The sequence below is a fragment of the Dendrobates tinctorius genome, unplaced genomic scaffold, assembly GCF_039654945.1.
Source record: "Dendrobates tinctorius isolate UK_male_01 unplaced genomic scaffold, ASM3965494v1 ptg000147l, whole genome shotgun sequence".
NCBI lineage: Eukaryota > Metazoa > Chordata > Amphibia > Anura > Dendrobatidae > Dendrobates > Dendrobates tinctorius.
This window is the reverse complement of record NW_027361814.1, coordinates 14,082,582-14,103,761: the sequence shown is the minus strand read 5'-3', so window position 1 is coordinate 14,103,761 and position 21,180 is coordinate 14,082,582. Positions and strand designations below refer to the sequence as shown.

General features: G+C 43.8%; 1 protein-coding gene across 2 annotated transcripts in view; it reads left to right on the top strand.

Moving 5' to 3' along the window:
- The window catches only part of LOC141049743 (alpha-2-macroglobulin-like), a 434,279-nt gene that overhangs the window by 307,340 nt on the left and 105,759 nt on the right, over window positions 1-21,180 (top strand). For both annotated transcript variants that reach the window (XM_073546469.1, XM_073546468.1), the window contains exons 15-17: window positions 870-1,019; window positions 12,500-12,667; window positions 19,608-19,707. In XM_073546469.1, the coding sequence (XP_073402570.1) occupies window positions 870-1,019; window positions 12,500-12,667; window positions 19,608-19,707 (418 nt within the window). The remainder of the gene's footprint in view (window positions 1-869; window positions 1,020-12,499; window positions 12,668-19,607; window positions 19,708-21,180) is intronic.

The following is a 21,180-nucleotide window of genomic DNA, read 5'->3' as shown; positions in this document are numbered from 1 at the left end:
TCTAATTGCACAAGGTCACAAGAGGTAAGGGGGAACATTGTCGCTTCCAAAATAAAGCGATTTGCCCTCTGATGACTGATGGATAATTAGACTGCAAGAGGCCAATATATTGTTCTTGCACAGAAGCTATGGGTTGCAGGATATTATCATGAATCAAAATCTGCATTTGAATTACAATTACCCATTTTTTCTTAATTCATAATACACTAGAGAGCAGCAGCAAGCCAGAACCATATTTTTTATTGAAAATAAAATCTTAAAGTATAAATGCATGGGACAGTGATATAAAACAACTATACAAAATATTACTGCAGCCTAATTTGGAATATGCAGTTCAGTCTGGTAATCAGTTCATAGAAAGGATGCCCTAGAGTTAGAAATGGTACATTGAAGCGCCATTGAACTGATAAGGAGCATGGTGTATCCATTATGAGGAAGGATTAAAAGAAATTAAAATGTTATCAAAAATGCTAATTAGGCTGCTCAGTGCACCCTTAGTGCAGCCAAAAAGCATAGCTCACCTTTCCGCCCTTTGATTTTCTAAGTTCCCGCCTCCCTCAATGGTGATTGACAGCCCCTACTGGCCAAGAGTGAGAACTGTCTGCGGAGAGTGCTCAGTCAAGCAAGTGCTGTTAGTCACCAGTGAGAGAGGCAGGGATATGCAAATTATGTGGTGCACTGAGACATGTGGTCACAGAAAAAGGTGATAGATCAAACACCATACGCCACAGTAGAGGTGAAAAAGATAGAGCGCCAGGATATGAACGCCAAGTAACATCTATAGATTGAGGTTCAGTCAGGTAACTGGACTGTCACTGGTCACTTTATGTTATTATCAATTTTCTTATTTAGTTGATACTTTTTTCCAGGTGTCAACCGAGTTTTCCCCAGGTAAAGTTCTTCCAGGATCAGATGTGTCTCTCCAGGTCCAGGCTGCTCCTGGATCCCTCTGTGGTCTGAGGGTGGTGGATAAGAGTGTAGTACTGATGAGACCAGAGAAAGAGCTGACTGCTAAGAAAGTGAGTGATCACATAATTTTGAGGACAGCAAGTGTGTGTACCAAACCTTTATGGTATTAGAAGCAAGGGAAGAAGGTGGTACACCTCACAAACATGATAGATTCATAGCTATGAACCAGCTATATTTCTGTATTGCTCCTATTAGCCAACTGTCATAATATTTTTAGGTACGTTTTCCCCTTTTGCAATGTTTTTGATGAAGTTGGAAACATCCATTAAGCTTCCTCAAAACTGTATTGATTAGGACATACATGGTATCTGAAAAATTCTATCTAACAAAGCAGTACAAAGTGGAACACGGTCAGAGATTAAATCTAAAAATACTAGTAAACAAAAATGGATATATGTTAGCGGCGCTAGTATAAATGGGCTGACTCCGCTGCAAGTACCACAAGACCTCTACCACAATGGAGTAAACAATAATAAATAGATCAAACAGGAGAGTACTCACGCTAAAGGATCAGACACCATAAAACATTACTGATCAATTGTGTACATAATAAATACCTGCAATATTTCTGGTAAACTCATGTGAATCTGGGTAGAATGGGGTAAATGTCTTCAAACACAATAGATGCGCTAGAAAGGTAAAAACAGCGGTTTTGAGGGCTAGGTAAATATCGTTTTAGTAATAGTTTCTGTATAGATTTTGTACTCATAAAATAGTAATAAAATAGTGAACCTTAATATGATTAAAGGAATATGATGTCAATGGAGGCATTAAGCATAGTACCTTATAGGTTTATGCAACTATATAAAAATGATAAAAGGTAATAAAAACAACTAGTAAACTAGAGTCTGCAGTCAAAAAAGAACATAGGCTATTAGTAGCAGTACTATAAAGGTGCCAGGTGCACGGTGAAAAATATATATTATAGCTAACCCATGCATGTGCTGGGGGTGCTCAGAGTCTCAAAAAGGGGCGACAGACGCCAGGTACCTGTGCACCTGTCAGTAGTTAGTAGACACCGGCAAATCCAATTGTAAGTTGTAAGTGCCGCGTTGAACGCTGTTATGAGCTCATTTTCTGCTCTACCAGTTGAGAGTTCTCCTTCCATTCTCCCTCTGGTGGTGACAGGAGGTAGTGAGGTTGGTTTAATTGGTAGTGATCTGCCACCTGGTGAGGAGGATAACGATTGGATCTCTGGAGTATCAGACTGGATATAAGACAGCTGACGCCCTATCCTGGTGCTGGTGATTCAGTCTGCTTCTCAGGTCTGTTCCAGTCTTCTCAAGTTAAGTTTGTTTTTGCTAATGTTCACACTTGCTCCTGTTGGTCAATTCAGTTTTTTGTGTGGTCAGCCAGCCCGGCTGGGCTGTGCTGAATTTCCACTCTTATTTATCTGTATTTGCTGTATTTGTATTTGCCAATTTGCTTGGGGCAGTTAGTTTTCCTCTTTTCCTGCTTTAGGCTTATTTAGCTCTCCGGTTGTGATGAGGCGTCTAGGACCAACGTAGGAACGCTCCACGACTGCTGCTAGTTGCGTGGTTAGAATCAGGGATCTGCAGTCTGCATAGTTACCAACCTCTCTGTTTTTCTGAGACTTAGCTTGTGTTATTTTTTTTTTCCTCGGCGACTCATTCATAACAGAATCACCAGCCATACCGCAGATTCTAGGGTACTCAAAAGCAGGAAAAAATTGTTTTAAAAAGGAAAAAAAAAAGAGAAAAGAGTGTCGGAATTTTTTTTTTTCCTCTTTTTCTCTGGGGCCGTAGGATTTTTTTTTTTTTTTCCTAAAGGAGATTAAGCAATTGTCTGATCGTGTGGAGCAACTTGCTGCAGAAGTACAGGGAATTTCCACCTACCTCATTCAGTCACGTGCTGCTGAGCCCAAGATTCCTACTCCTGATGTGTTTTCTGGGGATCGGTCTAAATTTCTGAATTTTAAGAATAATTGTAAATTATTTCTTGCCTTGAAGCCTAACTCATCGGGGAGCTCTGTGCAGCAGGTTAAAATTGTCATCTCCTTGCTGCGCGGCGATTCCCAGTATTGGGCGTTTTCTCTGACACCTGAAAATCCTATTCTGACTAATGTGGATGCATTTTTTCAGGCCTTGGGGTTGTTGTATGATGAACCTAATGCCGTTGATCAAGCTGAGAGAACCCTGTTGGCATTAAACAAGGGTCAGGATCCTGCAGAGTTATACTATCAAAAATTCTGAAAGTGGGCGGTCCTTACTACATGGAATGATAGTGCATTGGCAGCCCTCTTTCGGAAAGGTTTATCAGAGACTGTAAAGGATGTTATGGTGGGATTTCCTGTTCCCTCTGGTCTGGATGGCTCTATGTCATTAGCCATTCAAGTTGATCGGCGTTTACGTGAACGTAAAACTACATGGGTGGCGCTGCCACCTTTTGAACATATGTCAGAATTTATGCAATGTGATGGGGTTTTGTCTAGGGCGCAACGTCAGGAGTTTAGAAGGCGCAATAAGCTGTGTTTTTTCTGTGGAGACGCCTCTCATACTATTTCTGTCTGCCCTAAATGAGAGAAACGTTTTGCGCACACATTTGCTGTGGGCAGTGTACAACCTAAGTTCCTTTTGGCAATTACTCTGATCTGCTCCTTGTCCACGCTTTCCACTAAGGCTTTTGTGGATTCAGGAGCAGCTCTGAATCTGATGGATTTGGACTTTGCTAAACGTTGTGGTTTGTCCATGACACCTCTGCAGACGCCTATTCCTTTGAGGGGTATTGATGCGACTCCTTTGGTGGAGAATAAACCTCAGTTTTGGACACAGGTGATAATGCGAGTTGCCCCAGACCACCAAGAAAATTGTAAATTTTTAGTGCTGCATAATTTGCATGATACTATTGTTCTGGGTTTCCCCTGGTTGAAAACTCATAACCCAGATTTGGATTGGAGATCTGTGTCTGTGGTGAGTTGGGGTTGTCAGTGTGTTCTTAGGGACGCTCCTGTGTTCTCCACCTCTCCTCAGTCTCATGATATTACTGATTATCTGGCTGATTTCTCTGATGTATTTAGTGAGAGTAAGTCTGCATCTTTGCCTCCTCATAGGAGTTATGACTGTGCAATTGAGTTGATGCCTGGGTGTAAATTTCCCAAGGGTCGGCTTTTCAATTTATCTGTACCCGAACATGATGCTATGCGATCCTATATTAAGGAGTCGTTGGATAAGGGTCATAATAGACCATCCTCGTCACCTTTAGGCGCTGGTTTTTTTTTGTGGCCAAGAAAGATGGTTCATTAAGACCATGTATTGATTATCATTCCCTTAACAAGATGACGGTTAAATATCAGTACCCGTTACCTCTGATGTCTGATTTATTCTCCAGAGTTAAGAGTGCCTACTGGTTTACTAAGCTTGACCTCAGGGGGGCGTATTATCTTATTCTCATCAAGCACGGGGATGAATGGAAGACGGCGTTTAATACTCCGGAGGGACATTTTGAGTACCTGGTGATGCCTTTTGGACTCTCTAATGCCCGTCCTGTCTTCCAGTCCTTTATGAATGATATTTTCCGAGACTTTGTGGATAAGTTTTTGATCATCTATCTGGATGATATTTTGATCTTTTCTAGTGATTGGGATTCCCATGTGGAACATGTCCGAACTGTGTTCCGGATTTTGAGGGAGAATTTCCTGTTTGTTAAGGGATCGAAATGTCTCTTTGGTGTACAGAGGATTTCATTTTTGGGATTTATCTTATCTCCATCGACTATTGAAATGGACCCGGCCAAGGTACAGGCCATTTATGATTGGGTTCAGCCTACTTCTTTGAAAGCTCTTCAGAAGTTTTTTCTAATTTCTATCGTAAATTTATAGGTAATTTTTCTAGTATTGTCAAACCACTGACTGATCTGACCAAGAAGGGAGCTGATGTGCTGAATTGGTCTCCTGAAGCTGTCTCAGCATTTCAGGAGCTTAAGCGGAGATTTACTTCAGCTCCAGTTTAACGGCAACCTGATGTCTCACTTCCATTTCAAGTGGAGGTAGACGCTTCTGAGATTGGTGCAGGAGCTGTTTTGTCGCAAAAAGATCCTGTGACTTTTAAGATGAATCCCTGTGCCTTCTTTTCTCGAAAGTTCTCCCCATCTGAATGCAACTATGACGTGCGGAATCGGCAATTGTTGGCCATGAAATGGGCTTTTGAGGAGTGGAGACATTGGTTGGAGGGAGCTAAAGATCAATTTGTGGTCCTCACCGATCACAAGAATCTGACTTATCTGGAGTCGGCCAAACGCTTGAATCCTAGACAGGCTAGATGGGCCTTGTTTTTCACACGTTTTAATTTTGTGGTCTCTTTTCTTCCGGGCACTAAGAATGTTAAGGCAGACGCCCATTCTAGGAGTTTCTTTGCTGATTCTCTTAATGTGACCGAGCCTACTACTATCCTAGGTGAGGGGGTAGTTCTTTCTGCCATTTCGCCCGATTTGAGACGCGCCCTGGAGGAATTTCAGGAGGATAAACCTGAGCGTTGCCCTATGGGAAGATTGTATGTTCCTGACCAGTGGAGAAAGAGAGTGATGTCTGAAGTCCATTGCTCCGCATTGGCTGGTCATCCAGGTATTTTTGGTACCAGAGATTTGATGAGTCGGTCGTTTTAGTGGCCTGCCTTATCTCGTGATGTCAGGAATTTTGTACAATCCTGTGGGACTTGTTCTCGGTCTAAACCCTGTTCTCGTTCTAGTGGGTTGCTGATGCCCCTGCCGGTGCCCAAGAGGCCATGGACCCATATCTCAATGGATTTTATTTCTGATCTTCCTGTCTCTCAGAGAATGACTTATCTGGGTAATTTGTGATAGATTTTCGAAGATGGTCCATCTTGTACCACTCCCAAAGTTGCCATCTTCCACTGAGTTGGTACCCTTGTTTTTACAACAGGTGGTTCGGTTACACGGGATTCCTGAGAACATTGAGTCCGATAAAGGGGTCCAGTCTGTTTCCAGATTTTGGAAAGCCTTTTGTTCCAATCAGGGAATTCAGTTATCCTTCTCCTCCGCGTTTCATCCCCAGACCAATGGGCAGACTGAGAGAACAAACCAGACCCTGGAGTCTTATTTAAGATGTTTTATATCTGCTGATCAAGATGATTGGGTCTCATTTTTGCCCTTGGCCGAATTTGCGCTGAACAATAGAGCTAGCTCTGCCACTTTGATGTCACCCTTTTTCTGTAATTTTGGGTTTCATCCTCGATTCTCTTCAGGGCAAGTGGAATCTTCGTCCTGCCCAGGTATGGACACTGTGGTTGTGAGAATGCAGCAGATATGGGACCAAGTAGTGGATAAATTGTCACTCTCAGGAAAAAGCCCAGCGTTTTTCCAACCGGCATAGGACCATTGGTCCCCAGTTTAAAGTGCGTGATATGGTTTGGTTGTCATCTAAGAATATTCCTATGAAGGTTGCATCTCCAAAATTTAAGCCAAGATTTATTGGACCTTTTAAGATTTTGGAGATTCTTAATACTGTTTCTTTTCGATTGGCTTTTCCAGTTACGTTCAAAATCCATAACGTATTTCACAAATCACTGTTGAAGAGGTTTGTTGAGCCAGTAGTTCCTGTGGCGGCACCTCCTGACCCTGTATTGGTTAAAGGCAATGTGGAATATGAGGTAGAGAAAATATTGGATTCTCGTTTGGTTAGACGGAGACTCCAGTATTTGGTCAAAAGGAAGGGTTATGGCCAGAAGGATAATTCTTGGGTCTCTGCCTCTGATATTCATGCCAATTAATTGGTTCGTGCTTTTCACCGGGCCCATCCTGATCGGCCTGATGGCATGGATGAGGATTCGGTGACCCCTCCTCAAGGGGGGGTACTGTTATGAGCTCATTTTCTGGTCCACCAGTTGAGATTTTTCCTTCCGTTCTCCCTCTGGTGGTGACAAGAGGTAGTGAGGTTGGTTTAATTGGTAGTGATCTGCCTCCTGGTGAGGAGGATAACGATTGGATCTCTGGAGTATCTGACTGGATATAAGACAGCCGACACCCTATCCTTGTGCTGGTGATTAAGTCTGCTTCTCAGGTCTTGGACTCAGCTCTCTTCCAGTCTTCTCAAGTTAAGATTGTTTTTGCTAATGCTCACGCTTGCTCTTGTTGGTCAATTCAGTTTTTTGTGTGGTCAGCCAGCCCGGCTGGGCTGGGCTGAATTTCCACTCTTATTTATCTGTATTTGCCAATTTGCTTTATTTTTGTCCCTTATTAGATTGGCCTCTTTTTGCTCTGTCTCAGAATATTTCAGAGTGCTGATATAGTGGGAGAAATCTAGTGACTTCAGGGTTAATTTTGCTATCAGACGTGTTGGACATTATTTTTGGTAGGGTTTTTGGCAGATTGTAGACAGTGTCTTTCCTTTCCTGTCCTTTCTAGTTAGTTTGGCCCCATCGTTTGCTCAGCCTATTTTCCTGCCTTTGTATGTGTTTTCATCTTGTTTCACCGTCAATACATGTGGGGGCTGTCTTTCCTTTGGGGTCTGCTCTGGGGCAGTTAGCTTTCCTCTTTTCCTGCTTTAGGCTTATTTAGCTCTCCGGTTGTGACGAGGCATCTAGGACCAACGTAGGAATGCTCCACGACTGCTGCTAGTTGCGTGGCTAGAATCAGGGATCTGCAGTCTGCATAGTTACCAACCTCTCTGGTTTTCTGAGACTTAGCTTGTGTTGTTCTTTTTTTCCTCGGCGACCCATTCATAACAGAACGCGATGTGAACACGTTCAACGCGGCACACCGCGCTCCAGCTAAGCACACCCAGGGAGCTTGTCACCGGCCAGGACAACGCTCCAGGATTTGCCGCCACCTTGGAAGGTTTTTTCCAGCCGAACCACAAGTTAAGTACAATTGGATTTGCCACTTACAACTTACAATTGGATTACTCACTACTGACAGGAGCGCAGGTACCTGGCGTCTGTCGCCCCTTTTAGAGACTCTGAGCACCCCCAGCACATGCATGGGTTAGCTATACTATATATTTTTCACCGCGCAACCTCTAAAAACCCCCTCATTGGTGGTTACACCCTGGCACCTTTATAGTACTGCTACTAATAGCCTATGTCCTTTTTTTACTCTACTTTTGCTAGTTACTTTTATTACCTTTTAACATTTTTATATAGTTGCATAAACCTATAAGGTACTATGCTTAATGCCTCCATTGACATCATATTCCTTTGCTCATATTAAGGTTCACTATTTTATTATTATTTTATGAGTACAAAATCTATACAGAAATTATTACTAAAACGATATTTTCCTAGCTTTCAAAACCGCTGTTTTTACCTTTCTAGCGCATCTATTGTGTTTGAAGACATTTACCCCATTCTACCCAGATTCACATGAGTTTACCAAAAATATTGCAGGTATTTATTATGTACACAATTGATCAGTAATGTTTTATGGTGTCTGATCCTTTAGCGCGAGTACTCTCCTGTTTGATTTAAAAATACTAGTACATACTAATTAATATATGAGATATCACACCATCAGTCCCTCAGCAAATCACCACCAAAAGAAGGTCCAGTATTGGAAAGACATATAATAATATGATATACTATATGTAACGCATCCCTGCATGGACCCTCTGCCTCCTCCGGCAGGGACTTTGACATGTTCACCAACATGGCCATTCGGTGGCATCTCCCTGTACTGCTGTGGTACCCTGCCTCCAGGACCTGCACATGGCGTGCAGGTATCCCAACAGTGCACCTAGTGAGCTTGGGCACTCATGCTTCTGTGGCACCCCTGAGGGTTCTGTCGCCACAGAGGTACTGCATCTACTCCTGAGGTGTGGCACCCCACCATCCAGGTAAGGTGGAGACACCTGACCACACTCCAACACCTGCATCCCTCACAACATAGTAGTGTAGCAAAGCACCCTTTGGTGGCTCCCTGCTTGGAACACGAAGCGTGCCGGGAGGCGGGTGGAGTTTAGTTTGCACCAAAAGAGCGGGAAGAGTTTACGATTGAGTGAGTCAGTCAGACAGATGGAGTCTGTGAGAGAAGATCCCCTGAGTGGGATGGATGAAGGAAGTACTGCAGCCGATCTCAGTGACCTGGGTCCGCTGGCACAGGAAAGGAACATTGATAGAAAGCCTGACTCTCCATAAGAAGGAAAGGATTAGTACGGAATGTGAGGAGAGGAAGAGAACTAAGGATTAGGGTTAGAGGAGAACCCTTCCCAAGTTCTAAGCGCAAGGCCGGGGTCCAGTCCCCGAGGTTGTATGGATACTAATGGTCCTGCAGCAGACACCGGAGGAATAGAAGTTGGCACCATTTTATTCCCACACAAGACTTGGGGGCACAACAGCAACGTGAGCCGGGACTAGGTAGTAAGGAGTCCCCAAAGCAGGCTACAGCGTACAAGTAGAGTTCATAGGAACATTTGACAGGAGGAACTCCAGTGTAACTCAGTACTGTGAGTACTTCACTAAAGGCGTAGTAAGGGAGACGTTCAGAAAAGGCACATGTTGGCGGAGTGTTGGAAAGGAGTACTTCATCTTGCCTGGAAGTTGGCTGAGCTCCTGACCCAGAGGACACAGCATGGATGCGGGCTCTTGTGCCACAACAGACTGTGAGTAAAGCTTTGGAACTACATGCCCTGGTGTCCTCCACTTATTCCTGCGTCAACCAGCTCAACACTGCTACATCCCCTTGCGCCTGACACTACACCATCTATGAGTCACTTCACCTACTCTGCCCTGGGACTACAGCCCTGCCTGTGGAGGGCTATAACATCATTGCTGCATTACACCATCTGTCCCAGAGGATGTCTGCAGCGTCGGCTTAACATCTTTGCCGAACACCACAGGTGGCGTCACGAATCACTCAAACTTTATTTCATCACTCAATCCTCTTTTACATGGGTGCCCAGGGCCACGGACCGGGTCACCGCTGCTGTGACATTCCCCTCTGAAGGACCGGCCCGGTACCGAGTACCCCACAGCCCTGGGAGGGCGACCCACTTCCTGCTTGTTAAAGGGTCAGTGCGCACACTCTGGATTAGCCCCTAGCCAATACCTGGGAGGTACCTAGTACCTAAGTCATCATCCCCTGTAAGGAGGTGCCTGAACAACACCTTCTTTAGTGTTTAGCTTGATTTTGTTCCCGCTAGTTTGTTGTGAGGTCTCTGAACCTATTCCTAAACCTGCGCTAGTCTGAACCTAAACCTATCCTGAACCTGTCCTAGTCCGAGCCTGAATCTATTGCTTAATCTGTTTTGCCTGAACCTAATCCTGAATTCTGAATCCACTTAGTCTTGACCTGGACCTGAATATTGTCTTGAACCCTGAACTGCCTTATCTTATCCTAAACACTGTATCGTCCTGGATGAACCTGGACCTAATGCTGAACTCGACTTGTCTAAATCAGAACTTAAAGGGGTTGTCCACTACTAGGACAACCACTTCTTAATCAAAATGTTTGGCCCACATAAAATAATAAAGCATATACTCCCCTCCTGTGCCACGCCATTCCCGTTTTGTCGGTGGTCACTCTCCCTGGGGCTCTTGTGCGGTGTTGTGACAGATGACACCAGCGCCCAAATAGAGTTGGCATTATTGTCTCAGCCTTCAGACAAATCGAACATGAAGAGGATATACAGGATGCAGCTGATCTCAGAATTCCTCTTCATGTTCAATTTGTCTGAAGAGAGGGTCAATGACACTGGCGCAGATTGGGCACAGGCATCACAAATCACAACACAGCACGAGAGCCCCTGGGGACAGCAACTGCCGACATGGGGGGTGAGTATAAGCCCCGGGAACAGAGCCTGCACGGGGGTGAGTATAAGCTTTATTATTTTTGGGGGACCAAGCAAGAGGTATGAGAAGAAGTTGACCAAGTAGTGGACAACTTCTGTAGTCCTGAGTTCGTCCCGTCTGAGCATCAGTTCTGTCCAAGCCCAATCCTGTTCCATCTGAACAGGTTCCAACATCCAGGATACCTATAATTCAGAATCCTGTCCTGCCAGTGACTCCGAGAACCAGTGTTCCTCTTTTCTAGTGTAGGAGCGGGAGCAGAGAGGGACCGCAAAGCGGTACCGCGGAGCAAGGGACGAGAGCAGGCAGACAGAGAAGACACAAGGATGCACACAGCAGGGAAAGGAAACCACAGACAAGGTCAGGTACAGGATCTAGGATACAAGAATGAGTATGAAGCCCTCAGGAAGTCTAGAAACAAGACACTCAAAGCACAGAGACAGGTCTGGGTATGCAGCACCCATAGAATGCAGAAACAGGACAGGACCTGGCACCTCAGTAGCAAACCACTGACTGAGGAAAATAGTTGTTCAGGCAGCCTTCAATGGGTGAAGCTCCCTTAAGTACCTAAGGCCTCTTGGCAATTGGCTGGGGACACACTGACTCAATAAGAACCAGGGAGTGCCGGTGCCACTCCCCTGTGCACACAGCCAGGAAATATGTAGAGAGCAGGCAAAAGACAAGAGGTACACAGCATGGAGCCGACAGAAGACAGAACTCACAGCATGGCCCGGAGTAGTGAGTAAGTTGGTGTGTAAGGCAGGTGGGGGATGGGAGGCCATGCAGTGATGCCGGCAGGGTTGTTACACAGTGTTATTGTATAATTTTGGCTTAAAGCTTTCCTGTTCTTTCAAGTTACTTTTCAGAATAATGTATTTCTGGCTATTGAATGTATTGTATCCTGCATTTACCATCAGTTTTCCTCATCTGTAGACTCCGTCTCTAATTTTCAGTTGTCTATGAGCTAGTGGTCAGAGGTTAGCTGCTATGATTTCTCCAGTACACGGCACACAGAGACATTAATAATTCCTATTCTCTTGTATCTCTGTAGCACATGTTCAGAACCAATAGTTGCATGGAGGACATTACACAGCAGTACTGAGCAGTGTAGCTGAAAATCAAGCACTGGGGTAAAATAAATCCTTTCTAAAAAGCAAAGATAGGAACTGTGTTTGTTTCCCTGCCTTTGTTTTAGGGTATGCTCACACTATTCTCATACAGGACAGAGGGGAGATTAGGAGGCATTTACATGACATTGGACTTCAAACCAGTCTGGCTACTGGTGATCCATTGACTCCACACCACCACCCTTAAAGACTATCATGGTGCAGAGCAAGACTATCATGGTGAATAGAAAGACGGCACTAGATGTCTATCCTCTTCAGCAGTTGATTACGCTTTTGTCCCGGACACAACTATAGCCAGAGATAGTTCTTTCTGAAGACCACAAAGGCACCATGAAGAGGCCTTCAGAAAGGAACTTCACTCCGGTCCTACCCTCAGTATTATAGTAACTGGTGACATAATGCACAGTAGCCGTAGACCCCTCTAATCTTCATTGTAGGTATTCTATCACTTTGATTTGGTCATTACAATAATTTGATCGTAGAACAAGTCATACATCCATTTCTCCAAAGTATTCCAGGAGCCGTTTTTCTACACTACAAGAAATGGCAATACAAGAAGACAAGTAGACACGTGGTTGTGCACTAGGATTCTATTCAAGATGTTGTTTATGTCCAAACTACTAACATTTTCTTTACATTTTTTAAAAGGTTTTTGACCTCTTCGCCTCCATTCATCCTGGAGGGTATGACTATCGTATCCAGGAACATGAATCTGGATGTGAATATGGAATACTTATTGACTCACCTCCCTTCTTTTCTGAAGACATCAGTAGCCAGGAAAATAGTGGCAGTGTGGATGTATACAGTGTATTTAAGGTAAAACATTATACGAGGAAAGCTACATTTCATAAAAGTGTCTTTCTTTATACATATCTAAAAGCACAGTGAAAGGACCAAAAAGAATTATGGAGTCAAAAGAAAACCTTGCCCCTAAAATAGTGCATGCCATAGTTATACTGTCCACAACTCTCTAATAGACAACACATATTTTACAGATCTAAAGCAGGAAAGTGTTGTAGTTATGCAGGGCCGGCCCGAGAGATTACGGCGCCCTAGGTGAAACTATTTTGTTGCGCCCCTACTATTCTTGGCAGTAGATGAAAACTTGGGATATAAATTTAGGAGCAAAATAAACCACAACAACAATGATTAATTAACTCTCTCCTAACTCTTTAATCTTCTGAGAAGTTGTATAGGACAAATATATACAAAGTAATCAATAACACAAAACAAAAACGAACATAGGTAATTAAAATGTTTGTTTCCTTGCATTTTTTTTTTGAAAAGGATGACACTAAGTCACCGAGATTAATTTGTTTAGCAACTTCAGATTCTATCGAAATTGTTGCCAACCCAACCAATCTCTCTTGCGTCATATTTGCCCTTAAATATGTTTTAATTAGCTTTAGTTTTGAGAAGCTTCTCTCTCCTGAGGCCACGGACACAGGCAGAGTCAAAAGAATTCTTAGAGCCACCACCAGGTTGGGGACACTTTCTTTCAAGTCAGATTTAAGCAAAAGTTCAAGAACGTCTTTTGGTGATGAATCTTCTGGAACACGTCTTGACATTGCCTGCAGTTCACCACAGCTCTATGGCATTGATGTCTTTTACTTCGTTGGGATGTAATAAAAGAGACTACACATTATCAGGTGCAAAACAAACCCATTTACTCAACATAAAAGTAATCTGAAGCAAGAAAGAGAATATGCATTAGAGAACAATGTGCATGAGAAGCATACTTTCATTTGTAAGAAAATCTGCCTTATTTATATGAAATATATCCACAAACCTTCCTCTATCCATTCATAAAACAAGCTAAAGAAACAATAGTAATGACTAAAAACATTAAATACCAACCTTATAAAGTGTGATGTGTTCGGGACCAATGAGCCTGAGAAGCCAGCACACAGCTATATCTTCCTTCCTGAAGCTCTGCTCTGCAGACCAACTGTGGTATCAGGTTTCACACAGCAGCTAGAGCCAGGAGACTATCTAGAGGGAGGGGGTTTCCTGAAAATCTGGTGAGAAGGGAGAAATGAAAGTAGAAGAGCTGCGCCTGTCAGATCCATTGTTCCTGACGGAGGGTTAAGTATACGTATTTTTTTCTCTCGGGCGCCCCCTTAGTGTAGTGTGTGCTAAGTGTGCATTTTTGGTTGTTTGCTTTGCTTTGCCAACATTTGAAAACTTAGGAGCAAAATAAACGTGCGGGATCAAACACCTGTCAGCAGGCGATGCAAACGACTCACGTCCGTAGTTTGGCGCCTCCTTTCTGTGCGTAAATTGAAGCTCAACGGTTTTTCTTTTAAATTTATGGTAAAAAAAAATTTATGTACACTTTTCTTTCCATCCCTAAAACTTTTTGCCTTTTGAAAAGATTTTTTACAATTTTTTTTATTTTTTCTCTGGCGCCCCCTTTGGGTCAGCGCCCTAGGCGGCCGCCTAGTTCGCCTATACGTTCGGGCCGGCCCTGTAGTTGTGATTGCAGACTATTGAAAGATCACTTCAATTTTCAAGCGAAAAATAATTGCAAGCACTGTTATAGGTGAAAGAAACTATATTCCAAAAAAAAAAAACCCCAAGCTCAAGTGTACAAAGTGAGCCAATGCTTTTAAGAAATGAGAGCTCAATATTGGTCCTCAATCCTCATGAATATGACAGACAAGCTGTACAGAGTCTCACTGAGTCACTCCATCTGCTGCAATATGGTGCATTCATACAACTTGATAATTAAGGTCAATCTTCCAAGAATAAGTACTCATTATGGGAAATAATTTTATAATACTACATGTGATATAGTATGCCTCTGTGTCAGTGCTTGCTCTTCCTATCTCTACTTCTGTCGCCAGGTGGCACTACGACCTTGTTACGGGTGATGCAAGGAGATTATTCTAGTTTTGTGTATTCTGGTGCTATTCTTTCTGTATTTACTTATGGTACTTATTTTATATGTTTATTATGCTTTGCTTATATAGCGCTATCATATTTCATAATCATCGCTGTCTCCATTGGGACTCATAATCTAGATTCACTATCAGTATGTCTTTGGAATGTGGAAGGAAACCGGAGAACCTGGAGGAAACCCACGCAAACACGGGGAGAACATACACACTCCTAGCAGATGTTGTCCTTGGTGGTATTTGAACCCAGGACCCCAGCGCTGCAAAGCTGTAGTGCTAACCATTGAGACACCATACTGGGAGATCATGAGTTAACTTATTAGTGTTTGCTTCCTCCTGAGTGGCCTGGATTGGTCTGCAAGCTATTTAAGCTCCTGAAATCCTGCTTTCCACTGCCAGTTTTAATTTGACTTGCTGCAAAAAAAACTTCTCTGTGTCCTGCTTTGTCTCCCTGTAGAAATTCCTGCTTTTGACAGCGGCTTGTTTTTGACTACTCTTTTGCCTTGTGATTTTGTCCCTTTACTGACCTCCTGGTTCTGACCTGGCTCCCAGACAATAATTCTTCCCAACTGGCACCACAGAATGGCAGCTAACTTCATAGCTCCAACCTGGGGGTCTCTGTTAAGTCCAGATCCCCATAAAGGGGTTAAAGGGTAATGACCAGGTATCTGGAAAATAGAGTAGCTAATGCCAAGCCTACTTGTAGTCGTCCTTTTTAGTGCTTTCAAATGACCACAAACAGTGCTCCTATTACAGCCTCAAGCCCGCATATTTCCCTGAACATGATGGCTGATTTTATCAGCTATCATGTGCCTTTAACAGGAGCGACTATTGACATTTGGCTCAAACTCTATCAGTGTTTGTTCCGAGTGTCCCCTTAGTGTGACTGTATCACAGGTGCAGAGATGACGGAGAACTTAATTTCTCCATCTTCTCCATTGTCTCAGTGTTCGCAGTACTCTGACTGCGCTCTGATGACATTCCAGTGCAGTCCAATGTTTCACACTCACCCATAGACTTGTATGGGTGCGCATTGTCCGATTATTGGATGCTGCAATTGGATCACCCCCAGGGCAAGTGGGGTTCTTACTCGGCACCGGGCCGATCTCTTAAAGGGGATGTGTCATGGTGGCAGTGACCCGGTCCATGGCCCTGGGTGTCCATGTAAAATAGGTGGAATAAAGTTTATGTGTAGATAAGTTTGTAACGCCACCTGTGGTATCTGGCCAGAAGGGGACCAGCGCTGCAGTGCAGATCCTCTGGGACAGATGGTGGGATGCAGCAGAGATGTAATAGCTCTCCACAGGCAGAGCTGTAGTCCCAAGGCTGTGGTAGTAGGTGTTGAGGTAGATGGTGTAGTGTTTAGGCACAGAGATGTAGCAGTGCTGAGTAGGTGACGCAGGAAGAAGGCAGAGACACAGCTGAATGCAGTTCCAAAGTTTACTCATGTTTCTGGCATAGACAGGTGCCCGCTTCAGTGCCGTGTCCTCCGGGTGAGGGGCTCAGCCAACTCCCAGGTAGCTGGAGTACACCCTTCCAGCACTCCCTTCCGTGTGCCCTTTCTGAACGTCTCCTTACTAGTGCTAATCTGAAGTACTTGCAGTTATGAATTACACTTAAGTTCCTCTTTCTTGCTGTTACTTAGAACTCCACCAGCATGACAGACAGTTGTAGCCTACTTCAGGGACTCCTTACAATCATGTCTCGGCTCACACACATTACTGCTGTGTTGTCGAATCTTAGGTGGGAATAAAGTGGTCACAACTTCTATTCCTCCAGTTTCTGCTGTAGAGCCATTAGCATTCACACAGCCTCGGATACCGGCGCCCGGCCTTTGGTGCATAAACTTAGGGAAGGGATCTGCTCTAGCCTAGTCCCCAGCTCTCTCCTCCTCATGTCCCATCCTTTTCTATCTTTCTTCTGAAGAACTGATCTTTCTCTTCCTTTCCTTACCAGCAGCTCCAGCTCACAGGAGGCTGCTGCAAATACGTCTTCTCACTCCATCCCTCTCTGGGGATCTGCTGCTCTAACTTCCTGTCAGCTTTCTCCTCTTTAGTGCCAGCTAAGCTCCACCCACCTCCCAGCACCCTTCATGAACCAAGCAGGTGCCATAGAGGGTTCTCTGCTGTTCTAAGGTTTCCGTGCTGGGTGCAGGTGCTGGAGTCTGGTCAGGTGTCCCCATCTTAACTGGGCAGTGGGATACTATACCTCAGGAGGTGGTGCAGTACCTCTGTGGTGACTGAACCCTCAGGGGTGCCACACAATTGTTTTCTCCTGCCGAATCAGCATGAAAAAAAAATTGCAGCTCTGCACTGCCCCATAGTATATTATTATTATTTTATATAGCACCATTGATTCCTTGGTGCTGTACAAGAGAAGGGGTTACATACAAAGTACAGATATCACTTACAGTAAACAAACAATCACAGACTGATATATAGGGGAGAGAGGACTCTGCCCTTTCAGGCTTACATTCTACAGGATGGTGGGGAAGGAGACAGTAGGTTGGGGGGTTGCAGCAGCTCCAGTGATGGTGAGACTGAAGCTCCAGTAGTGGTGAGGAGGCAGCGGGGTCATTGCAGGCTGTAAGCTTTCCTGAAGAGATGGGTTTTCAGGTTCTGTCTGAATGATCCGATTGTGGTTGATAGTCGGACGTGTTGGGGCAAAGAATTCCAGAGGATGGGGGCTATTTGGGAGAAGTCTTGGAGGCGTTTGGGTGAGGAGCAAATAAGTGTGGAGGAGAGAAGGATGTCTTGAGAGGATTGGAGATTACGTGAGGGAAGATATCGGGAGATATATGGTGGAGACAGGTTATAGATGACCTTGTAGGTCAGTATTAGTAATTTGAATTGGATATGCTGAGGGAATGGGAGCCAGTGAAGAGATTTGCAGAGGGGAGAAGTGGAGGAGTAGCAAGGAGAGAGATGAATTAGTCGGGCGGCAGAGTTAAGGATGGACTGGAGAGGTGCGAGGGTGTTAGCAGGGAGGCCACAGAAAAAGATGTTGCTATAGTCGAGGCGGGAGATGATGAGGGCATGTACAAGCATTTTAGTAGAATGAGGGTTGAGGAAGGGACGGATTCTGGAAATATTTTTGAGCTGGAGGCGACAGGAGGTGGAGAGAGCTTGGATGTGTGGTTTGAAGGACAGGGCAGAGTTAAGGGTTACTCCGAGGCAGCAGACCTCTGCTATGGAAGAAAGCGTGATGTTGTCAATTGTTATAGATAGGTTGGATAAGGAAGATCTGTGAGATGGGGGAAACATGATCACTTCAGATTTGTCCACATTGAGTTTGAGGAAGCGAGAGAAGAAGGAGGATATGGCTGATAGACACTCTGGGATTCTGGACAGCAGAGAGGTGACGTCTGGGCCAGAGAGGTAGATCTGAGTATCATCGACATACAGGAGGTACTGGAATCCATGGGACTTTATGAGTTGCCCCAGGCCAAGTGTATAGATTGAGAAGAGTAGGGGTCCTAGAACAGAGCCTTGGGGGACTCCAACAGAGACAGGGTGGTATATAACATAGGTCTCTGCTATCAGATAAAACATCAGACAGCACTCAGCTATGTTATATGCTAGTGTGAGTGAGACCTTATAATAATCATAATTTTAATTAAATACATTTCATAGCAGATTCTGCTTAAAAACAGCAGCAAGAATCAGCCAGTATCCTTGCAGTTGGCATCTTATCTCTGTAGGAGACAGAGCATCCTACCTTATCCAGAGCTTCTCCTATATCTAACACTGGAGGTTGTAATGTGATTGAACTGTGCCGCTTTTCCTACTGGAATCTAATAGATGAAGCAGAACACACTGTCTCATATGTGTAGCTCATAGCAGGAACCATGTTACTATTTAGAAGCAGAATCTTCTATATACTGTATGCATTTAGAAAACCTACCATTGTGCATGCTCCTTCACTATAATCCTTTCTTAAAGCACCACTCCAGCATTTTTTTTATCTCAGCGCTGGAGTGGTGCTACTAGTCTAGGTTCCCTGCCCCTAGTTTTACACTTACCAGCCTCTGTCTTCAACTGCTCTTGTCCCGATCTGCCATCTTGTGTGCAAATTTCTGACTGATGGGAAGGAAGTCAGCGGGGATGGTCACAAGCTCTCAATGCAAGTCTATGAGAGCCTCGTTTCAGCATTGTTCCGTCTCTCATAGACTTACATTGAGTTGTGACTTGTGGATTGCCCAACAAACTCTGGAGTGATCTGACAGGTCACAAACTGAGGGAGACACTCAGGAGCAGCGCTGATAAAAGATGAAGATGGTGGTTGGGGAGAATGAGTAAGAACAGGGAACTTAGATTAGTTGCATGACTCCAGCTCTGTAATAATAAAAAAAATATGCTGAAGTGGAGCTTTAATACAATTTTGAGTGCACTTTGAATGACTTTTAAAGGGGTATTCCCATCAACAAGATCCTATCCCAATATGTAGTACATATAATAATAATATCAGCAAATACCTCCAATTAGGAATGTAGTATAGTTTTTCTGATTTGCTGTCTCTTTCCTTCTGTGCAGGCATTGCAGGACCTTAGGAATCCATGGTTACGACCACTAGCAACTAGCTACCTGTCAGTTCATCACCATGGATACCTAAGGTCCTGCAATGCCCTGCACATGAGGAAAGAGACATAGTGAATCAGAAGAACTATACTACATTTGAAATTGGAGGAATTTGCTAACATTATTATTATCATTACACCTACTACTTATTGGGATAGGATCTTGGAGATTGGAATACTCCTATAAGTATTAAAATAAATTTGCATCCAAAGAGTAACTACATTGCTTAAAAAACATTTTCACATTTTTGATGAATTCACATTAATTTGGATTTCCTCATAGGCTCTAAGCTTAAAAATAGTTACAAGTGCAGATATTAGGAAGTCTCCACAATGTGATGAAGAACATTCATATATCATGAGGACAATGGTAGATTTAGAAGGTAAGTTCACTATAGTTATGATTTTCTGAGCAAAACCTTTATAATGAAATTAAAGAAGAAATGGAGGCTATATGTTTGTTCTTACTATTATTATACAGTAATACATTTTATTGATTATTCTAAAATATAAATTAACCTTTTAACCAGTTTCAAGATTTCTCTTTGCTGTCAATGAATGGAAGCATTCTTCTTTATTATAGATGTTGACATCCTGATAACCAGGGGTAAGTTCAGGATTGAAATGTAGGAGGAACAAAGAGGTAGAAAAATATTGATGTACAACGTGTTACATCAAGTTAGTTGTATTTGTCTACACTCTTCACCACTCCATTAAAGAGAACCTGACTGGCCCCCATAGCAACCAGATCACCACTATTTGTATAATTCTGTAAAAATTCCATCCCTAGATATTAGGAGATTGTCGTGTTTTGAGGTGGTGGTAGAATGTGGTACGTGACCCGTGGACCAAGGCAAGAAAGATTCTCCGCTCACTCGGAATTGTTCGTAGCGGAAACATTTTATTATTCGTGAAGGCAAACATAAACAAGGTTGCTTTGCCAAACAGCCGTAAAGGCGCGGGAGCGCCACGTGAAGCCAAGACAGCACACCCTCTAAGAAGTCTTTCCTTCTTGAGACATAATATTCCTTTGCTCACAACAACCAAACAACTTAGTGATAAAGAGACCCTGGCGCCGTCGAAACGTCTAACTTTGTCACACATTTTCACAGCAGCCTTGTTTATGCTTGCCTTCACGGATAATAAAAATGTTTCAACACTGAACAATTCAAAGTGTGGAGTGAATCTTTCCTGCCTAAGGCTGGTTTCACATTAGTGCTTTTTAAGCGCACGCACGGCCGGGGGTAGCTCCGCCCCCGAGCCGGCTCTCTGTCCGGCGTGCCCGCCCCTTGCTTGTAGCGCCGCCTCCTAGCGCACAGCGGCGCCTGCGAACGGCGCACCCTATCTTTAGCATAGGGTGCGCAGATCGTGCGCAGGCCGTGCGCTAGTTGCGCTTTGACCTGCGCTGCGCACTTTTGACGGTGCGCCGTGCGCGCCAAAATCAAACTTTTCGGAAAAAAAGCAAAAATTGGAGCAGCAATTTGTTTGCATTTTTCTGAAGTCGTAGTTTGGTAGCTAAAAGTAATTTCTTTCAGTACATGGTCTCCATGTAGGCCAAGCTTCATTCATGTGATTCCAGGAAGAATAACAGAGGGCGATTCCAACAGAAAATTCTGTAAAGATGCTGTACAAGTCATTGGTGCTTGTTAACTCATTAGTAATACTATACAAAGAATTGCTAAGACACGTCAGGAAAGATGACTTATCCTCTTTCAATCCGTTGACTCACAGGACATGTCTTCTTTGAATGAAGTTTTACTCTTTACCTTTCTTCTCCTTCTGGTCCAGACCACTATTATAACTTCTCCTGACCACTGAAGAGTTTTCTGCTAGAACATCCTTAATCCATTACTTCT